The sequence below is a fragment of the Neltuma alba genome, unplaced genomic scaffold (genome assembly GCF_004799145.2).
Source record: "Neltuma alba isolate B1F8T4 unplaced genomic scaffold, ASM479914v2 tig00011999_pilon, whole genome shotgun sequence".
NCBI lineage: Eukaryota > Viridiplantae > Streptophyta > Magnoliopsida > Fabales > Fabaceae > Neltuma > Neltuma alba.
Genome location: NW_021636572.1, coordinates 35,153 through 57,301, shown reverse-complemented (window position 1 = coordinate 57,301; position 22,149 = coordinate 35,153). Strand labels below are relative to the sequence as shown.

General features: G+C 35.9%; 1 protein-coding gene and 1 pseudogene across 5 annotated transcripts; one reads left to right on the top strand and one right to left on the bottom strand.

The window, feature by feature from the left end:
• Positions 1–2,635: 2,635 nt before the first annotated feature.
• LOC114720782 (zinc finger protein GAI-ASSOCIATED FACTOR 1-like) lies at positions 2,636–4,360 on the top strand (annotated as a pseudogene).
• Positions 4,361–10,525: 6,165 nt separating this feature from the next.
• Positions 10,526–21,517, bottom strand: LOC114720781 (uncharacterized). Of its 5 annotated transcripts, XM_028906473.1 has the most exons (15): positions 21,413–21,509; positions 20,984–21,334; positions 20,209–20,281; positions 19,980–20,110; positions 19,449–19,850; positions 18,027–19,363; positions 17,010–17,404; positions 14,997–16,891; positions 14,755–14,915; positions 13,667–13,827; positions 13,016–13,176; positions 11,956–12,700; positions 11,670–11,820; positions 11,458–11,570; positions 10,526–10,844 (listed from the first exon to the last, which is right to left on the bottom strand). In XM_028906473.1, exons 2-12 carry the CDS (start codon positions 21,158–21,160, stop codon positions 12,506–12,508), a joined length of 5,088 nt encoding a protein of 1,695 aa, XP_028762306.1. In that variant the 5' UTR covers positions 21,161–21,334; positions 21,413–21,509; the 3' UTR covers positions 10,526–10,844; positions 11,458–11,570; positions 11,670–11,820; positions 11,956–12,505. The 5 variants fall into 5 exon arrangements, with proteins under 5 accessions (XP_028762306.1, XP_028762310.1, XP_028762305.1 ...); XM_028906477.1 differs by having other exon boundaries at positions 13,016–13,122; positions 20,984–21,517; XM_028906472.1 differs by having other exon boundaries at positions 20,984–21,516.
• Positions 21,518–22,149: the final 632 nt, after the last annotated feature.

Genomic DNA, 22,149 nt, shown 5'->3' with positions numbered 1-22,149 from the left:
ACTCCTAACTTGTCAAGTTCCTCGTTTTCATTGTCAGTGTCTTCATCATATTAACCAGGCAAAGGTCTATAAGTTGACAGGAACAGATTGTATGTAGAATGAACGCTCTCTTTCTTTAAGCCTTCTCGTTAATGCTTGTGCTAAGGTAATTGGTTGCTTGCTAGACATTCTCATTGTTCACGACTTGGTCAACAAGAGGCCTGGTCCATTTGCAGGCCATGAATTTTAAAAACTAAACAAAAAGAAAATCGTGTTTGAATATTTTAGAACAGTTTCTGTTCTAAAAGTGCCATATCTCCAACCCAAGAACAACGAAGCTGTGGTGAGGTAAACTGAAATGTACTCACTTATTGTATTATGCTCTTCGGTCCTAAATATAAGATCTTATACTAGTGTGTATTCTTATATTTAGAACTGGAGGAGTATTTATTATGAAAAATTTCAATTCTTCAACGTTAATTTGATGCTTGAGGTAATAGAATAATTGTCGTCAATTTTTCAGCTCCGGGAGCTCCATGCAGGCTTGATGAGCGACTGAACACTTTAAAAATCAATATTTAAAATCCATTTTTCACCTAATCGAAAAACGTCCATATCAACAATTGTTATTAGTTTTATGCATTATCTTGCCCTGGATAAACAAACTGTCAGAAATTGAATAAAATATTATGGAGGGGAAAGAATAATCCACGATTGTCCTTTATGTTGGTTTTTTCTATACGGTTCCTTTGTCTATGTCAATTAGCAATCAGGTCAATTTATAATTATCAGAAATCAGTAACCAAAAATTCTGCAGGGATGATTATAACTTGGGTTTACCGTGAGACAGTGGAGAAATTAATCTGTGGGATAATTGATAACAACGTTGGGAGGCAAGCTTTGTCGTTGCATTGTTGTATGCATGCATGGCTCAGTCATCAAATATATCGATCTATATACATATATATACTTATATATATTCGTGATTGATAATTCCTACGACGGATTCTTGTTCGTCGTTTATCAAAAAGTATCAGATGAAGAAAAAGAGAATTTTCAATGATAAGGCCTTCAAAATTCTTTGACTCGACGTTTGAAACGTAGCCTGTGTTTGATATTCTGATCTCTGTCTCCTTGTTTGCTTCTTGTTTTAGTTAAGCGCGTGGGAGCTACGAAGCTCATCAACATGAACAAATAACAGAAGAAAACAGATCCCTTTTTTGTTCCCCCCCCCCCCAATATTTAGTTGAGATAATGTCTGCTTTTATTAATTAATAATTATATAAAATAATTATCGACAACCCGTTTAATCAACTGTGAATATGTATATCGTAAAGGCATGGATTAGTATTCATATTTGCACTAACTGCTACTTGCAGCAAAATTATTTATAGAAACGTATACAATCTCCCCACAACCTCCTTAATAACAATATTAATGATAATAATAATAAATCATCTTGTGAGATTTATTACGGGTTATTATTCCGCTGCAACGATCTAAGCCACTGAATCTTCAACAATAGATGCGTCGTTCTGGTCAAAATAATAATAACAACATATGCGCCGGATGGTTAATTAAAAAAAAAAAAGGAAAAAAAACATTCTTTTTAACATAAACTGCATCTCATGTTATTTCATTTGATCTTGTTCCACTTTGTTTTACGTACCAAAGGAATTCAAAAGTAGCCTAAGCATTTTTGCATCTTATTACACGGACACACACAATGGAATCTTGAGGAGGCCATAGGATGCTCTTAGTAAATGTGGTAATGAAAAGATTGAATCTAGGTTAACTCGGAAACAAGCATCCATCTTTTATGTCATTAATATTTTTATACTAAGAGATATATATATATATATATATTCCCCATTGCTTCGCTTTGTTTTCTTCGATCGCTTGGACCAAACGAGACACCCCCAATTCGGCTTCTCCTGTTCATTAATTAATTGTTATCTCCGCTTCGTTGCCTTTGTAGAATTCAAGAACCTCTCAAGTACTAGGTATTCTAATTAATATTCCATGCAATAATCGTTGCCAATTAAGATGTGTGTGTGTGTAAGACAAATTGTGGGGGATCGAAAGCGGTTGAACAAGTATATATTCCTATTTTCTATATTATCAATAGTTTTTACATTCAAAATGTTCTCAAGGTACTTCTTCTGAAAACGAATTGATTCATGATAAGCCGACTTGCACAAACAAAAGACGCTTGACCATTTAATTAACTAAAGCTAAAATAGCAATTTGTTTGTATATATACACAAATGATAATAGACACCAAAATATGGAAACAATATTTTTCAGACACAAACTATTTTTAATGATGTTTATTGATCTGCTTGTATTAATAATAGACTTCTGCCTTACATTTGATAATAGAGAGAGAGTAATTTATTAGGAATATTATTATATTGACGCAATGAAGGGAGGGCGCATGAGCCTCGTGTATTTGTCCTTAATATATAATTATAAAAGGCCAAGGGCGATGACCTGCTTCCAATTCCTGCACAACTCCTCATCAGATAAGAGATCGATGAACCAAAACCTGGCGAGTTTTTGTCTTGCTCTGCGTGAGATCAGATCGATTAATCACAGATTCACACAAAAAATTCCAGACAAGGGAAAGAGAAGAAGACACGGAGAGAGAGAGAGAATGTCAAACTTCTCAGGCGATGAAGGAAGCTTCTCCTCCGGCGACACTGGAGAAGTAGAAGTTCATCAAGAAATAGTGAAGGATCAACATGAGCAACACAACCACCTGGGCAACACAACTTCAGCTCCCAATAATTCCGATCAGCCACCACAACTAAGAAGAGAGAAACCTTCCTGGAACTCCAGGCACTTGCTTGTTTTATTCTTATGTTTTTTGTTATTATTATTCTTGATTAGTTATTATTCATATCATCAACTGAATTAGTTTCAACAATAGATCCCAACGCTGAAATTATTGCGCTATCACCGACGACGCTGATGGCGACGAATAGATTCGTGTGCGAGATATGCAACAAGGGGTTCCAGAGGGACCAGAACCTACAGCTGCACAGAAGAGGACACAATCTGCCATGGAAGCTGAGGCAAAGGGCCAGCACGGAGGTGAAGAAGAGGGTGTACGTGTGCCCTGAGCCGTCGTGCGTGCACCATAACCCAGCTCGAGCACTGGGAGACCTCACAGGGATCAAGAAGCATTATAGCAGGAAGCACGGCGAGAAGAAGTGGAAGTGTGATAAGTGCTCCAAAAGATATGCCGTCCAATCTGACTGGAAGGCCCACCTCAAAACCTGCGGCACCAGAGAATACAAATGCGATTGTGGCACCATTTTTTCCAGGCAAAACCCTAACACTTAGATTTTTCATCTACTCGGTCGCTTTTATTGAATCGTCTCTTTGAATTGCAAAATTGACGTCTGAATTAATGGTGCAGGAGAGATAGCTTCATCACCCACAGGGCTTTCTGTGACGCGTTAACTGAAGAAAACAACCGAATGAACCAAGGTTTAAGCAGCGGCATGCAAAATCAAGTGCCAGACCTCATGCCCACCATGCCTCTCACCACTTCCTCCGACTTCAACTTCCCGCCCAGGTCCCCGGCCCAGGACCTCGGCCCAAGCCCATTCAAGCCCATGACCATGGGTGGGCCCGTGTTCTCCACAACATCCGCATCCCTCTTCGCTGGCCCAAAGCCCATCTCTCCCTCCTCCTCCTCAACCCCTTTCGGTTACTTCCCTGAAGGAAAAACTTGGGCCCGATGATCTCTGGGTCGGCCCAAATGTCTGCAACGGCTTTGTTACAGAGAGCAGCCCAAATGGGTGCTACCGCAAGCAACAGCATGAACTCTCCCATGATGCACAAGAACTTCGTCACTAGTATGGCTGGTCCTGATCATAATAATGTCTCTTCCATTAATAAGCCGCCATTTTCTGGTCTTGATCACTCCAACATGGCTGGGATTAGTGGTTGTGGAGCATTCACCAACCAACTGTTTCAAAAAGTCCCTCAAGAAATTTCAGAACTGTTTGATGCTACTAGGGCGGCGGCTGCTCCTCCCGCTGTTACTGGCATGGGTATGTTGGGCCAGATTTTCCATACAAGTGATCAGAACCCAAGATTGATGATGAACAACAATGTGGAACGAGAGAACATTACGAGTACTAGTTCGAGTTTGACAACGCATGGGAGGGATGGAGGAGAAGAGAATCCAATGGGGCCAAATATGGCAACGGTTCATGATTTCTTGGGTGTTGGGGGTTCGACGAACTTTGATGAACCAGAGCAACAAAGGTTGGATTTAGAAGCGATAAATCAGCAGAGAGTATTAGTTATGAATCACATTCAACACCGTCTTCCTCATGGGGATTCACCACCCATTTGGGATGTTTGAGACCTTGTTTTGTGTTCCAGTAAGTTTGGGATTGGGACGTCCGTCAGAATTGACCGTTGGAGAATGAATATGATGGGATTTCATAGTCTTTGCATGGATATATGGGACGTCAGATTATTAGTTTCAGGATGGTAAGGATGTCCGTGGAATGGGAAAGTAACAACAATTTGAAGGGTGAATGAAGTCGCATTCTGAGTTAATTAGAAGAACGACAGTGTTTTTACAGATTTTATTGAGCCATGGATTGTACTGTTTTCCCGTTGCTCACGAGCTCAAAACCCTGACTTCCGTAGTAGATAAGTTTCTATTGTTAATACCACATGCTCTGCTTTGTCTTCAGTTTTCATGCTTATTAATTTAAACAGTTTAGATTTAAAGTTTTTAATGTATGATTTTTCAATAATAATTTTTTTAACGAACTGACTATTAGAGTATTGTCTTAATTTTAGATTCTTCATCTGCTAAATAGCTATTAAAATACAAAAATAAAATAATATTAAATCTAATTTTAAGACTGTTTTAATCTAGGAGCTCTCTTTTCTTCTTTTTCTTCCATTAAAAGGATATATGAAGATTTTTTTTCCCCCGGGGATATATAGCAATGTTAGAAACTAGGTTTCACACGAATAGGCACTAAATCTAAATTATCCAAATTAAACCAGAATGGTTCAACCTTAATGCTATTTTCTATTTTTTATTCAGAGGAATCTTAGGTCACGTTGTTTATATCATCATGACTAAATTTATAAGTGCCCACCACACATTTTAACAGCCAATTCAATAATAGCAAAATGACAAGTGTCCATATTTCATTAATAAAATTATTAGTACATATATGTATTTTAGCAATTACCAATAATAAAATAATAAGTGCCATATTTCAGTGGTGAATTCATGATGCAGCTAATACATCTTAACAATTAACAATGACAGAATAACAAGTGTGATTGGAGATTTTGATCTAATAGATATAAGGAACTTAATTAAAGCTTTATCCTTTTATTAATTTTATAATTTTAATAGATAAAAATCTAAAATAAAAATAAATATCCAACTGTGACTTTGTTAAAAAAAATTTATTGAAAATAAGTTAAATATTTTAAATTTGGATTCGTTATAGTGATGACTAATAATAGTACACCTCAAGAAAATCAATATGGGCGCATTATTGGATGATTAAATGTAGGATAGAATCCATTTTAAGGTCAACGTGTAAGCGGTCAATGACCTTCTATCAATATAATACCACATGAGAGACATTCTGTCAAGAGCCAAATAAGTTGGCAAAAATATTTCTTATGGATTTTAAGGGTTTCTAATGCAAAATTTCCCCTTCGAAAAAAAAAGAAAAGAATCGGGGGATGGTGTTATACTGCTTAAATGCGATAGCACAGCAAGCCCATCAACATACTCATTAGCTTCTTTAAATAAATTTGATCAAAATATCGTTTCAGCTGCACATGACGAATCGGTTGATCTAAGGAAGAGAGACAGAAACTCAGATTGTTTACTGTGCTGTACTTGCTCTGATTATGGAAAGCCAGAATAATGAATTGTTAAAATAAACCAATGACGGGAAGAGGACAAATTGCCTTTCTGAGAATTTTATATCAAAATAAAACAAGAATGTCCAAATAAATCTAAAAAACCAGGCAAACAAAAAAAAAAAAACAACTATAATAAATCGTTTGCAACATTTTTAGTACTAATAGGAATTAACATCTTTCTTTTTTTCAAGTAAATATAAGCTCTCCTCATAATAAGAAATGTAAACACTGTTTTCTATGGCATCCATCAGGACATCGGTTGAAGTTACGGGACTGTACCTGCGAATCTCCCCACCTGCCACATCTAGTACGAGGCCACCATTCTTCCTTGCACATAATATGTTATTCATCTATCTTCGTTGTCCTTGAGAAAATCTTTGTCTTATGACTCATAATTTCCATATTCTTTCATAATCCAAATGGAAATAAGTTAGGTACTGATTCATCCTCACCCTCATTATCACTATCAGCATCATCGATCTCTTGTATCAAAAGAAGCGAGTCCCCTGTTGTCACAATAGTTTTCAAACCATAAGGAAGTGCGTTACTTTTATCCAAACACTTCATGTGTTAGATCAAATGTAAGTATAAATTCATTTCCATCTTCATCATGTTCTTTGTCACTTTGAATTTCAACTGAAGTGATCTTTTTTATCAAATCTTTTTTTCAAATGACTAAATTTCAACTGAGATGCAAAAAGAAATCAATATATTTTTATAGATAGACATTTTTGGCGATGAATATGGTAGTATATTCATTCTTTTATCTATTAAGAACATTAATGATCCTATTTTATCTGCTTTTTATTATTAAAATATCAATTTTTAACTGCAAATATCATTATCCATGTTGATATTTTCTTAAAAAAATATGTATTTATAAATACAAACATTGTCCTTTGAAAGAAATAAGCGAGATCTCATTGTCATGTCACGTAATATCTAATATATATCTGTTACGAAATCAAATTATATAATTTTGCTTTAAGTTTTTAGTTTTTTTCCAACTAATTTTTTTTCAATAAAATGAAGCAAATCGATATTAAAGTTTAAAGAGATCATTTCAAATTTAAATTCAAATTAATTTTAAATTTTTTGGTTTAGTTCACATCCTAGTGAACAAACAAATCTATCTTTTTTCTATCAAACCAAACAAATCTATCAAAACTAAAGTATTGATCATTCAATATTGCATCAGCAGAATAATGACAACTGTATATAATTATATACTGCATCTTTTGAATTCTTGCCTATTATGGACTCGTAATAGGAAAAGGTGTAAATTGGAAGCTAAAAAAAAAATGCGTAATATTACTCTCCAGTTTTAAAAACCTCTTTCTTCTTTTTTTTTAATTATTAGATTAATATTTCAACAGTTCAGATTAAATTATTTTTAAAATTATAAAAATAATAAATTATAAATTATAAACTATATTAAAATTTAATTCTAATAGTATGTAAATGCACTAAATGTTTTTAAATTTTTTTTATAAATAATTGATAAAAAATTAAAATCTAAACTGTTAAAACATGTTAATGTAATGGTTAGAAAAAGAAGAGAAGGAAGAAGATGGAGGAAAAGGAAGAAAAGGGTTGTGAAACAGATTACTCGCACGGCTATTCTAATTAATTTTGACTGCTTTCAAGTTATTAACGAGTCGTGTTATATGGATGCCCCTCATCATCTCTCCCTCTTCTCCACGTCACCCTCCACCTCCTCGTGCCCTTCTTTCTCTCCCCGGCCGGTCTCTCTCTCTTCACTCAAATTCAACAGGAAATCAACCAACTTACCAAAATGAAGGACCCAGAAGATACAACCTAAAATTACTTTAGGCTACTGGACGCACCCTGGATAAATAGTTCGGGGTGCTCACCTTAACCCTTATAACTTTAAAAACTTCAGGACACTCAGCTCTGCCTGTATATTTTCAGCGGGGCAGATTTATACTTTCTCTCACTCGTAATTTGTTTCTTAGTGAGCGGGTAACAAGTCTTCCAGGCCATAATCCTCTTATAATCGATAAGAAAAGCTAAACTTGACACATAGTACAAGCATGAGATTAACAATCTAGTTTTCACTAAAATATATATTTTAATTTATTATTTTTTTTTAAACTTATTATAAATAAGGCAGATTATATTATTGTAATTCTAAGAAAAAATTGGGAATTGGGGATGACTTATTCGGATTTGAGGATACCTTCAGATTATACGAAAGGGGTGCTTTTGAATTTCTTTGACATTTATATTTGAAACGTAGAAGACTATTTTTTAACAAAGATTATTTTTTAATCAACTTTTCAACCACGAAGAATGTTATATTTTTAGATTTTATATTAACAGAGGATCCCGGATTTAATTCATACTAAAATATTATATTTTTAGATTTTATATTAACAAGTAATTTTTTTGTTTCATAATAAAGCATAAAAATTTTTAAAATCTGGCAAAAAATTTAAGCTACAACCTCACGTGTTTTTTTTTTTTTTTTTCCCCAAGGGGTTGTGAATCTAAACTCTAAGCTAAAAATGCAATGAGCATGTAAATTAGAGTGAAATACACTAAATACCCTTCTATTTTACCTCAATTATGAAAAATCTTCTCTATTTTGAAAACATAAATAAATCTCTTTTAAAATTAAAATGTATGTTATACAAACATCCCTCCTATATTTAAAATTCTATTTCCATCCATCCAAACTTTTAGTTGGCTGTTAAGTTTTGACTTTGAGTTCTTTTTTTTGACCAAAAATGCCTCTTTTTAACTTAATAATTATTTAAACATTCCAAATTTTTTTATAAAATCAAAAAATAATTCTAATACATGTATTTTTAAAAGTATAATTTAGAAATTTATTGGTATGAGGGGTAAAATAGTATATAAAATTATTTTAATTTAAATTTCATTTAAAAATATATTTTTACAATCTTTTTAGAATATTCCTAACGGTGTTAACTGATTAAACTAAATTGGAATTTTTAAACTAGAGGAGAGACATATGTAATTGATACAAACTAAAAGGTTAGTCAGAGTATTTTACTCTAAATTATACTACCTCTTACCCCTAATGAAGAACTAGTTGAGGGTTGAATATGCTGTTTCAAACTATTTTTATTGATAATACATGTTAAGAAATGTTCATGAAAGAGTATATATCTTCAAGAGAGAATTATTATAAGGCCCTAAAAAGGGAATCTAATTATTAAGAAGTCCTAATAACAAGTGAGCATCATAAACTTGTCATTTTTTATGGTAAAATTTGTGATTTTTCCCAACTGTTAACAAACATCTAGGTAATTAAATCTTTTTCTTGGGACACAATGATAATTCTCTCTAATTTCAATACAAATAATTTCAAAGGGTATTTTGAAAAAATGAATACATATTTTTGACAAAGAATAAATTTAAGAATAAGAGGTAATAATAAAAAAGCCTCGAAATAGGGAATTACTTTGCCAAGCAAATTTCTTTCTTTCTTTCTTTTTGGGGGAAAAACAAGGCAAACCTAAACTACTGAAGATTACAAAAGACACCTACTTGCTAGTCAGGTCCCCTAAAACTATTAGTAGGGTGACTGCACATTTGGTTTACCCAAAAGGTCGGGCGTACGTGAATCAGCAAAAGGAATTCATTAAAACGCCATAATTGCCAAACAGGATCAGGAGCCAACATAACTGAGTTGATAATTTTCATGCGTGCTACTCATGCCGTTGGCGGACCACGCGCGGCACATCCAGGCCCTGATAATACAACTTGAAAGTCGGATGCTATTTTCAAATAACACCGTAAAATTTTTCACGAGTAAATTTTTCTGCCACCATTTTTCATCGGAGGAAAGGAGAAAGGAGAAAATTTTTTTTAATCAACTTGATTTTAAAAATTGGAAAAATAGAGTTAAAAACATTTAATTAATTTTTATTACTTTTTTGTTATTACATCTTCTCTTTATTAAAATTTTAAAACCTCACTTACCCAACTTTTTAAATCAAGTTTATTACATTTTTTCTCTCTTCTCTTTCATTTCCCTCATGCCAAACATAGGGATAAAAGAGTGGGGTCAAAATATTATTTCATAAATAAATAGAATGCTTAAATCTAATTTAATATTGTCACCAAAAAAATCTAATTTCATAAGATTATAAATTTATGCACTCCCATACCATACTTCCTTCCATCTCGAGGTATTTTTTGTCCCGTTCTTAAATAATTCGAACCAGGACGAAACATTGAGACAGAACACAAGTAAACACTTGTAGTGAATGTTTAAACTCAACTTTCTTTTTTTTTTTGTTTGGCGCTGATGAAAAGAAACTTATTTTATGCCATAAATCATGGATAAACTTTCCCCCTTTTTTATGTTCCAGAGAAGCAAACATTAATCGCGTGAAATTACAAATAAGATTGAATCAACAATTTTACTTGATCTCTTTTTCAGCAGTTTTAGAATTTGGGGAAAAGGTTTCTGATACTCATAGTGCTGCGATTTTATATTCAAACCTTTTATTTTTAATATTAGAATATCAGTCTCTCTTTAAGGGAACATCAAGCCAAAAAAAATAATCGCTTGCATCACAAGGAGAAATCAAACTCAAACAACCTCATACTATGAACAATATCATTGCCGACTTGAAACTTTCAACTTCAATTTATTTCATTTTACATGCTAAACAGATACAAGGTTATTGGTGCTAAGGTTTATGGCACAAGGTCAATAAATGATTAAACGCACTATTTCTGTACACGAAACCAGTGGATGGTAGCTGCAGGGTTGAAGTGTCAAAATTGAGTTCTTTGAAGAGAGCTTATAAATACTCAGTGCCAAGCTGGCCACATATAAACGTAACAGAAATACAAATAACCAATGAAAACAAAAATCTCCTACGAAGTAACCACAGCTCAAGCGCAACTGCATTTAAAATTTGCCTCAGGCGCTGAACCTGAAAATGAAACCATAGATAGGTTGTAAATCAGACGACAAAAATCCCATGCACAGTGCTTCAGACAAAAGTGTGTTTTTATGTCTAGCAAAATTCGAACGCAAAAAGAAACAAGCTATAAGGAAACAATGTATCATCCAGGATTAACTAGCTAAGTTACAACCAAAACAAACATCATCCTCAGAGCGGTAAGGTCAATTACTCAAATGACTAGAACAACCAATACCAAATCTGACAATTTTGATATAAATCCAAGCAACATGAACAAACTTGCATAAATCTAACGTTTGAGTGCATTAAAAGAAAAACCATTTCCAATGTGTAAAAAATGAAATATGCATCGTTTGCTATATTCTCCTTGTTACTACTGTCTTGTTAATTTTCACTCACAGGCACAAATATCATCTCTTATATTCAAAACTCCATTTTCCCCATCATATTTTCCTTTCTATTCCATTACATTCTTTATAATTAGGATGCAAAAGAGCAGGAAACTAGGATCAAAATTCCTGCCACAGCATTGCCTAATGGCAGGCAAGAACTTCACTTTCCCATAAGTTGACTGCATAATAGTTATATGACAAAATGCTTAAAGCTGAGACAACATACATACCTATCAGTTACTGCAGAGGAAGCTATCGCAACAGCTTTAAAATGACCAAATGGCTTCATGAACACTGCTGTATAATTGACTGTAAAACGTTAATTTACATTTCTGCTACCTTCCTTCATCAAAAGCAAAAACAGAGAAATGGGGGCGGAGATTCAATTAAACATGCCTCAATCGAATAAAAAAATTTCACAAAATTAGGAGTACTCGTATACCTCTAAGCTAAAGAAGTATTGGCAGCATAATTCTGTGCTAGTATGTAGATTTCCTTCTGTACATCTTATTTCCTTCTGTTCCTTGTTAGTTATCAACAAAGTAATACATTAAAAAAAATCACCATCAATCCCAGAAATTGTACATGACAACCTGCATACACAGATTAAAAGTAAATCACAAAGAGATGGCCAAAAGTTGTAAAGAAAATAAGTATAAGCATTTTTTCAAACAATAAATGGATAATTCTGGTATTTGTTTTTGAAAAAAAAAATGAGAAAGGCTTACTTGTGTGACTCTCTCTCCTGCTCATCTTCCTCTACACAACACTTGAACCATGAAAGAAAGTACAATTTTCACATATAGAAGGACGATCAGCAAACCCACAACTTCCTTTACCCATCGGTTAAAAATTTACAAATTTACAACTTGAAAAATAACAACTCTTCCAGGACGTGAAACAACCAAAAGATGACCAGTAATATCAAAGTCAACAATGCCCACCGATCAAATCTTTAACCAAAATCCTGATATGCATCAGCTATGCAGACTTCAGATTCCCAACATCTCCACAACATCTCAAGGGTAACCATAACTATCATTCTTAAAAGGCATCAAAAATGAATTGAATGCCCCAACTTTGTTGATTCAACAACTTCGGCAAACGTGCATAGACAACACTAGCTTTAAAAGTTGGCAAGAGTGGCTGATGTTCAACATTATAAACACAGCCCTTGATATCACCATCCAGGCCATCTTTACCTCAGGGAATCCTATATGCAGGATCACGAAACATGCTCTTCCCACGCAAGGCCCATCTTCAAACTAACTCGGCTTTTCAGCGATTGATGGCTTCCATTGCAAGCCGTACTAAGCGTAGTAAACCCTCCACATCTTGGAAGTTAAAATCAAGAGCTTTCTTGATGGGGGAGATACCCTCTGCATGCTTGCCCTTGCACAAACTTGAATTGGCAGCTGCAAAAGCAATCCGTGATTTCCTTGAGGCTTCCATGGCAAAATGCACATCCTGAGCCTGCAATCATTAGATATAAATTATACTAATGTTGATACCCAACCAAAAGAGACCAACTCAAGTAAGTCCTTCAGCCAGCATACAGTGGGTGCATGACAGATTTTCCAGTGCGAATGCTATTCTATGACACATAATAATTAGTGAATTGATAACATGATGCCTTTTGCGGCCACATAATCATAAAGAAAACTTTTATTCCACAATTTCAATTTTTTTTTTAAATGTGAAGTAACATTCTCCAATAGGGTTCCCATATAAGTTTCTGAGGATTTTCCCTTTCAAAGGCCTTCTTGCATGAAAACAATGTTCACTTACAAAATTAAGCAATCGCATTAAGTTGGGGCGATTTCGGGCAGCAATAACATGGGTTGCAGCAACTTGGGGAGGACTAACACCCTTTGCCAAGGCAATCTTGTCTCCTGCTGTAGCGTTATTAGCATTGTCAACATCAGAAGCAGATGATGAGGGAGACTCACCTGACAAAAATTCAAGGTCAAAATTCATCACCACCACATTCTCAAAATTGACAGGAGATGTGATCAAGAAAGAATGGTTGAGTTGATAAAAGGAGATAAAATAATAACATTCATCAGCATCAATAAAACCAACTGTATCTACTTGTTCATCTTATTATTAAATTATATCACACACCCAATAAACTAGATATTTTTATGTCATTCCCATGTAATAAGGGAATGTCCAAAATGATCTATGATAGTGTATATGTCATTCCAATTATTGTACAAGACGCTCAAAATATTTACCAAGTACCACCACTTGAAGCTGAGACAGTACATGTTTAATTACTAATTGGAAACGAGATTACTAGGGTGGCAAGCAAATTTTAGATCGCCTAGAAGGTTATGATTTTCATCTGGAAGAAATCTGCCTTGCAAATGCAGGAAAACTACAATAAGTGAATTTACCCAAAAATATGAACTTTTGCTACATCATAAATTTCATTACCAAGAGGAATAGATTGCAAAGTTGTTTGCAACTCATGTCGATCTCTGCTTGCACTGGTGTGGGACGAATATATTACCCTCATATATGCCACCTCCATGCATTTGTAAGCCAAAGCAGCAGCAGCCATGTCTTTCAACTTTTCAAATTCATGGGCACAAAACCTATCAAGAGGAAATGTTAAGAGAAAATAGCCACAAACAAATCCAAAATCCAATCATGAGGCTAAGATGTATAATAGAATCCACGTTTATGCAGACGCATCATCTCCAAATATGCTCACTTAGGAAATGTTGCAAAAATGGAACACAGAGAAAAGCCAGAGACCAAATATTCTAATTGCAAATGGAAAGAAATAAAGAAATAAGTAACACAGATAGCAATAGGGTAATGCTGAAAGCCTGTATACACGGGTGAAGAGAGTAGAGATAAAGTTGGTAAGGATAACGGTGCATAATAATAATAATAAGTAGTGTACAAAACATCGGTCCTCCAGCCTCTACTTAGACGAAACTATAGCAAAACAAAGATATGCATACCATTTATTTTGGGTGAACTACAAGGAAACATCACTTTAGCCAACAAAACTACACTCTTAATTACAGTCTCCATCACATCTATACTCAATCACATATTAGTCCATAGCTGACATTCTGCCCAAACTCACTAGAAAAAAATGCTTCCTAGGTTTCAGAACAGAGCCCTAGAAAAACAAGTCCCAGATGCCCTGCCTAATATGTCAAACTAAGAATCTACAGAATAGTTAAAATTATCGACCATCAATACTCCAAATTTAGACATTTGTTAAGCTTTGGAGAACGTTTGATAAAATATACAGCACAAAATCTTCATGTAGTGTGCCCAAAGTTTTTGTCAACCCCTCTTGAGGAATAGTGAGGTGCTTTCCTTGTTTTTGGCCCCAGAATCTCCAATTATATATATAGCATACCCAAAGCGCAAGGAGCCTAACAATTAGATGGAGTGAAAAGTGTGTGCAGATCGTTACACAATTATTTTTTTAGCATTTCACTTGAAGCAGTACGTTGGCCATAAAGTAAAAATGACGCAAGAAGAAGAAAATGTTAACATACTCGCACAATTTTGCTGTGCTACTGTAAATTTTCTTTGCTTGATTCATCTCACTGTATTTAGCATTATCATTGTTCCCAGATTCCAAAAGAGAGGCTCCATGGAGAAACTTGAGGGCTGCCTGGAAGTAAAGCCCAGTGCTCTCAAGAGAGGATCCTGAATTCTGCAGTGAACCCCAAATTTCTAATTAAAACCAAGAAGATCAGAAGCCTAATATTTCAGAAGGTACCATATATAAAAAGACCTTAAAACGATCAGCCAAATGCTTTAGATCTGTAGCTTCTTTCACAGCATTGTTAGCAGCATGACTGGAATATTCCCTTCTTATTGGACTTGGGGCATCAATCTCCTTGGACTTGTGTCCATTGAGCATGGAATGTCTTGAACTAAGGGGTTGAGTTCCATTTTGATTATCAGCCTTTCTGACTTGTTTTTTCTGCAGTTTTGATGCATTATCAACTTTCAAAGGATCAACCACCATATCTCCATTCCCTTGATGAAGACCAACAACTGGCTGGGGACCATGACACAATGTCTCAGTTTGAGCTCCTCCAGAAGGTGGCAACGAGAGAGACTTCCCTTTACCAAGAACTTCTTGATCAGTTCTTTCAGGAAGAGATCTCTTGGAATACCTTTCATCATCACAGTCAGGCAACTGATTCTGACCAGAGGCAGACAGCAGTTCCTGCTTACAAATGGCATCTAGAGTAGAATCTTCAACTTCATGCCCTCTATTTAACTCATTGTCCTTTTGCCCACCACCATTTCTGACACAGTCTTTCTTGCTAGCAATTATATTCTCACTTCTGTTGGATTTGAGTCCTTGCTTGTCCTGCAACTTAACTTTACCATCCCCCTGTTTTGCCTCGGATGAGGGAGACTGATCTTGCATTTGAGAAAGACTGGTCGTCTTCTTGACATTTTCAGCAGTGGGTTCTGATTTACCGCTCAGACTGTTGTCCTTCAAACGTGATGAAGAGCCTTTGGCAGTTTTCCTTGGATTAGCCATATTATTAGCACAATCAACATCATTTCTGTCTTCACCTAGGCATTGATCCTTAATCTGCTCTGTGCTAGAATATCTCCTGTATTGGTCTACAGCGTCCACACCACCATTTGTAAAGTGACTGGCAGTGATGTCAGGAGAGGGCAACATTTGAGCTTTAGATATGCTATCTAATACATGATTAACCTCTTTGTTCTGAAAATCAAGCATAGAAGGTCCATGGGAACCTTGATGGGCTACAACAAAGGATTTGTCCTTCCTAGTTGTCCCAGATCGATCGCTGCCACCATCATCTTCACCATCTAAACATCTAGTTGGACTACCTATGGCACCAGTATCATGAAAATTGTATTTACCCATAAGTTCCCCGCTAGTCAACTTCTCTGTATTTAGACTTCTCAAAGGCGATGAAGAAACTGATTCCACTGGTGAGCCTTTCGCTTCCTGAAAGCTGGCTTTCGTTTTATGTGGGCCAGAAACCTTAGAAGAGCTGGAAGTGGCGGCAACCGGAACTTGCACAGATCTTGAGTCCCTTTTCACACTGTCCCTACCATCCAAGCTCCGTTGTGACGAAGTACTCCCAGGATCTTTCTTGATTTTTGGATGTTTTGTCTGACTGTTATTTTTGTCAGTCTTGCCACTGCCTTTACTAATACTTAACTCTCTACCGTCTGACTTTGACAATCTTATCTTCTTTTCCTTACTGGAAAACTCCTGCACAGAAATCTTGCTATCCTGTTGGTGGTGATGACCCAAGTCCTGATACTCCTTCAATTTCCTTTTCTTTACACTATCAATGGCATCATGAGTCCTCAAATCCCGAGTATCCTCATCTAAAGAACCCCAGCCCTTATCCTTTGTTTTTTCAACAGAAATTTGCAGCCTGTCCTTTACATCATATTTTGAGTCTCCTAATGATGAGCGATCTTTATGCTTAGGCAGTTCCTTGCCAGCTGCAGTAGTTGGAGAACTGCTACTCAAGCTATGATGGAACTTCCTAGTAGCTCCACTTGGATCAGGAATCCACTGCTGATCAGTAAAATGCATGTTACCAGTCTTGCCTTTTTTGGATTTTCTAGAATATTCTTGATCAGCATCCCTGCAGCTTTTTGCCTTCAAATTCTTAGTATCACCTGTCAACGAATTTCAAATAGTTAATAACACAACACAAAGGTTTTTAGCAGGTCCTCCATCATCGTTAACTAGGTATTACTTAGTTGATAGCCAAAATGAATATCAGATCAAACTTACCTCTATCAGAATAGCTCTCTTGTTTCTTCTGCTTATTTTTGTGTTTTTCTCCACGGATATCAGGTTCACTAATGGCGGGGGATTTGTTCATATCACTTATGCTTCTACTTTTCATTGATGACTGAGAGTTTTTCTTTATAGAATAGGGCAACTGAGAAGAGCCATCTTTACTTGCTGAATTTGATATCTCTTTGACAGTTCTTTTCTTCCCACCAGGCATTCCATTTGAACCATGATTTAGTTGGTTTTGATTGGGATACTGGACTGCTGATGAAGGCCCTCCCATAAACACACTTCCAGAGATACTTTGACCTTCCAGTGGAGGACCTTGGAATAACGCAATAAGAGCTTTCGTAGTTTCATCTTCGCTAACACTACAACGATTCATGTCAGGCCTGCAAATTGTGGTACATATTGTCAGAGCTTTTAATCAGAAACACTAAGTCTAAACCTAGTACATTATGAATCTGATATAATTAAGATAACTAGTTGTCATTACATAAGTTATTAAGGGCCTATTGTTTAAACTTGAAATAAAGAAGTGATTTTTAGACAGTTTAAAAATTTTATGGAGTGATTTATTACATAGCGATTTTATTTTTAAAAAAAAAGGAATTATTTTGAAATTATTACCATCAAAAAGTTATTTATTATTTAATCATTTTCAGATTTTATGATATCTCAATGTATCTTTGTTTAAAAAAATGACTTTTTATCTACTCGTTTCATGATATGACCACGTATCTCAGTATTTTTAAGAACATTCTATCTCTTCTACTAAATCTACTTATTTTCATAAGCTATTCAAAGTAGTTTCTCAAAACAATAATAAATTTTTTTCCCAATTCTGATTATTTTTAAAAGCTTAAATAAACATCAGGTTCTAAAAGTGATTTTCCCCCCTATAATGTGATTTTTCCATAACAAACTGACAATATTTTTCCCAGGTAAAATAGCTAAATCAATATTTTTGCTATAGACAGATCTATTAAACAAAAGTCAATGAATAGAACTTACAGCCAGTTGAGCATACTACACAGCCACTTTTCAGGAAGGCTTTCAGGATTTGTGCCAAGTGGGAGGAGGCGCCATTTCTGACACTTATCACATTGTACCCAATTATCTAGAGGCCCAGTTGCAGGAACCCCATTTCCATTGGTTGACTCAGTGACATGCATGTTACCAGAATACCCGACTAAATTTGGGGCAGTTGTAGGATATGCTTCAGATACTAATGGCTTGTCAAATTTCTTGCCACCTAACCTCTCTTTATCTGCAGAATTAATCACAGGTCTGCTCCTCTTAACCAATTCAGAGTGCTTCAGCTTATCCTCATGAAGGGTTTCCAGTGAATCCGTTCTGTCCTCATCTTCTTCCCAGTCCCCAAAGAAATCTCTATATGTGCTTTTAGCCTTTCCATGATCTTTCTGTAATCTGGCATCTTCTGTCTCATTTTTAGACATCGAAATATCATCAATCTTCTTCTTAGCTTTTGACATTAAAGCACCAGTCCTTGAGGCTTCATTATTGCTCTCAGTAGCCATGGTCTGATTACTTCCCTTTGACTTTTTCTTCCCTCCAGGAAATGGATATTCGGTAACATGTAATGTCATACCGTCTTGTTCACACAAATCACCTTTTTGAAAAGTTTTCTTTGGAGGCTTTACGTTTTCAATGCTTAAATCTGTTCTACCTCTGTCAACATCAGATTCAGCTGTTATTGAGTGAGGTATTTCATCTCCATGAAAATTGTCTTTCATTGCACAAATTGATGAGTTATCAAGAGATGTGCCAGCTTTATCTCCTGCAACTTTCCTTGCAGAACCAACCTTCATGTTTGATGCGAAACCATTCACTTCCATAGATGTTGGATTCACTCGTCCCATGTGTGCTTGTTCAGCATAAAAGGCGTTCTCCAGCACAATATCCTTGTTGGTCTCCTTTGATGCATCACAAGGTCCACCCACATCTTTTAATGACTCATCACTGGAAGAATATGAACTTGATAAAAGTGGAAGCTTCAAGGTCTTTGAAACAAGCTCCTCAGCAGTCAATGAACCAATAACTTGCTCCTTCATTGATAAAACTCCAATATCCTTCCTTGCGCTTTCATGATTGCCAGCCTTAACTTCTATTGAGGACCCATATCCATCCACAGATTTCATTTTCTTCCCCCCTGATTTTTTTCTGTCACCCTTTACAATATTAGAATCAAGTTGCGACATGACAGAACTTTCTGGACCATCCACATGGACAGGAACAGGTATGCTATCTTTGACCCATGTTTCCTCTCCAGCTAGTTGAAGAAGATCATCAGACAGAGGAGACAATGGCATAGGAAGAGATGACATAATCTGCATCAAGAGAGCATTGTAAACACCTAATCTCTTCAAGGACAATATGAAGAAGAGAAATTTAAATTGTAGATAGATAATTCACCTGAAGAATACTAGTTGGAGAATCGAATGGAACATCACGAGGCCCACGAGAAATTTCTTCACTTTCTGAGGGGCTATCATCCAATGATGATGATGGTGACACATCAAGACCAAGTCCACTGTAGATTGCAGCATTTTTCTGAGTTGACAAATTATCAGCGCCCATTTTAATTCGAACCTTCAGTGTCTTCTGGTCGGTTGTGCTTGAAGATTTGGGGTCTATAGACTCACACCTAGAAGTGAATGCCTCAGCACAAGCAGATGTTAAGCATTTTTCTTGGTTGATTTCTCCATCAGTGGAGGGTACCTTAGCCGCAAATGGCCTCGAGGAGTTAACAGAACTAGGCCCAAGTCTCAATGACTGGGTTGCAGTTGAATATTCGACAGAATGTCCTTGCCCACCCTGTTTATTAAAAATTGAAGTCAAACCCAAATGGGATGTCATGCCATGACAAGCCATAAAAATCTCACATACAATCATCAATTTAATAAAGAAATGAACTGCATATTGGCATGCCCAGGAAGAATATACCTCTAATCGCAAATTGTTGGGAGATCTAGGCATATTTTGATTATGAACTTTTGGTGGAGTCCTTGGATGAGACCAAGCAGGAGAGCGTGGATAAACAGGTAAGAATGATCCATACCCACCAAATTTAGCCCCTGTAACAACAAATTGTTTCCCAGTACATTAGGATGAAGTGCGTGATCATGTGAAGTTAAACTGAGATAAATCATGATTCAGCTGACTTGCAACTTACCTAGATTCTCTGCTGAAACTCCACCTTCAAAATCTTTTTGGAAGTGTCCCAGGACAACTTCAATTTTTTCATCCTAAGAAAAACAAAATTCCACATGCTCAATGTTTGAAGGAAGAACCAATAATTCGGGGGGTTGAAATCTAAAATGATCAACAGCCTCAGCAAGATGCAGATTAGTTATGGCAGAAATATAAACATTGTTCCCTTACTGGAAAACATAGGCTAGGATGTATCAAAGAACTACATTATCAGTAAGATATGTATTTCATGCTATCTAAAGATTAAAGAGGAGAATAAGAGCAGCACAACTCTAATTTATTGTGGTGCACAGCAGACATTGCATAGATACCACTCTGAGAAGAAACTTACATTCCAAAACTATAGACATTAATTTACAATCCGGGAGAAATTATTCCTAGATAAGAAATTACATTCAGGCTGAACCGGATTCATAATCACCATCTATTCAAGTAGGTTAACAGGAACGCTTTTCATCTTCCTAATGCTTCAGCGTTGTGATAGAAAAAGCCACTAAATTTGCAATCTTCGGGAAAATCCCTTATGTAAAACACCGTAAAATCTATATCCCTTTTCCTGGCAGGAAGTTCAGCTCAGCAAATCTCGAAATGGCAAAATTCATACCATATACGAAACAAAATGTTCAATTGGATCTAAGACAGTGAGCCAAGTGAATACTAAATAACAATACAAGAATTTGGAACTTTAAAACTAAAATTAACTGATAAACAAAAAATAACAACATAAAAGCCCTTACAATGTAAGAGAGGGCAACGTCGGGGTCGATGCTGGCGTCAAAATCTTCGTTGTTTTGATAGGAGCATGCCTCGCCTTCCTCAAGCTCAGACTCCTCCATATCTACCTTACCACCACCAGCACCGCCAAGGCTTAACCCTAACCCCTTCCTTGCATCACTACTTCCCACAGAAATCATCCAAACAAACACCAGAATATAATAAAAGTTGACAACTTATGTCACCACAATCACAACCCACCGTCAAAATACCAGCTTGTATCCGACCAAATTCGTGGGATGTAAAAATTACCGCTGTTCGTGCCCTAAACTACTGGTCATCAAAACGATCGCGTAGAAATCACAAACGCAATTCTGTATAACAAAAATCGATTTAAACGATGAAAACTCTCCTCACGTTTAAGAAAACTTTAAACGCTCTAAATCTAGAACCTTGTTTCGTCGTCAGCTCTGATGTTCTAGTCTTCTAGAGCTGGGATTGATCAACAGAGTTTCTCTCCGTCCCCACCTCTCTCCCTCCCTCCCTCTCTCTGATTTTTGGTGAATACAGCAGCCGCGTTTTTTTCTCCCCTTTTTTAATTGAATAATAATTTTGTTGAATATTATTTTAATCAGGAAAGAGAAAGACCGGCGCAAGAAGACTAGTTGTGGTTGATAAGGGAAAGTGAAAGGAAAACAAGCCGTTTTTACGCTTCACGCATCTTTTATCTGTACTTTCCACTACAGATCCTTATGGCAGGATCAGACCTTGCCACACTTGGACCCGTTAACGATTAACGAAGCGCGTGGCGTGGCCTCACCGTTTTATAGGGTGTTTGGCAAAACCAAAACCAAGGTTTCAGAATCACTTTTCCGCAAAACGAGATAACCTCCTCCACATATTTACTTCGTAATCCATAAAAGCACTTCTGAAACCATGGTTTGTTTTCTATCCAAACACCCCCTAAGAATCCCCATTAAGATTTTTACTTGATTTGATGATTTATATTAGGAGGCTTTATTTTTACGTAGTTAAATCAGATTTCAGGCAAAAAAAAAATCTTATCAGTTTGTAGTTATCTTTTTTTCCCACTAATTATTGGGGTCACAAAATGAACATTTTTTAATTTGACTTTTTATAAAATGAATATCATGAATGATTAGAATAATGCCGCAATAAGTATTTCCCC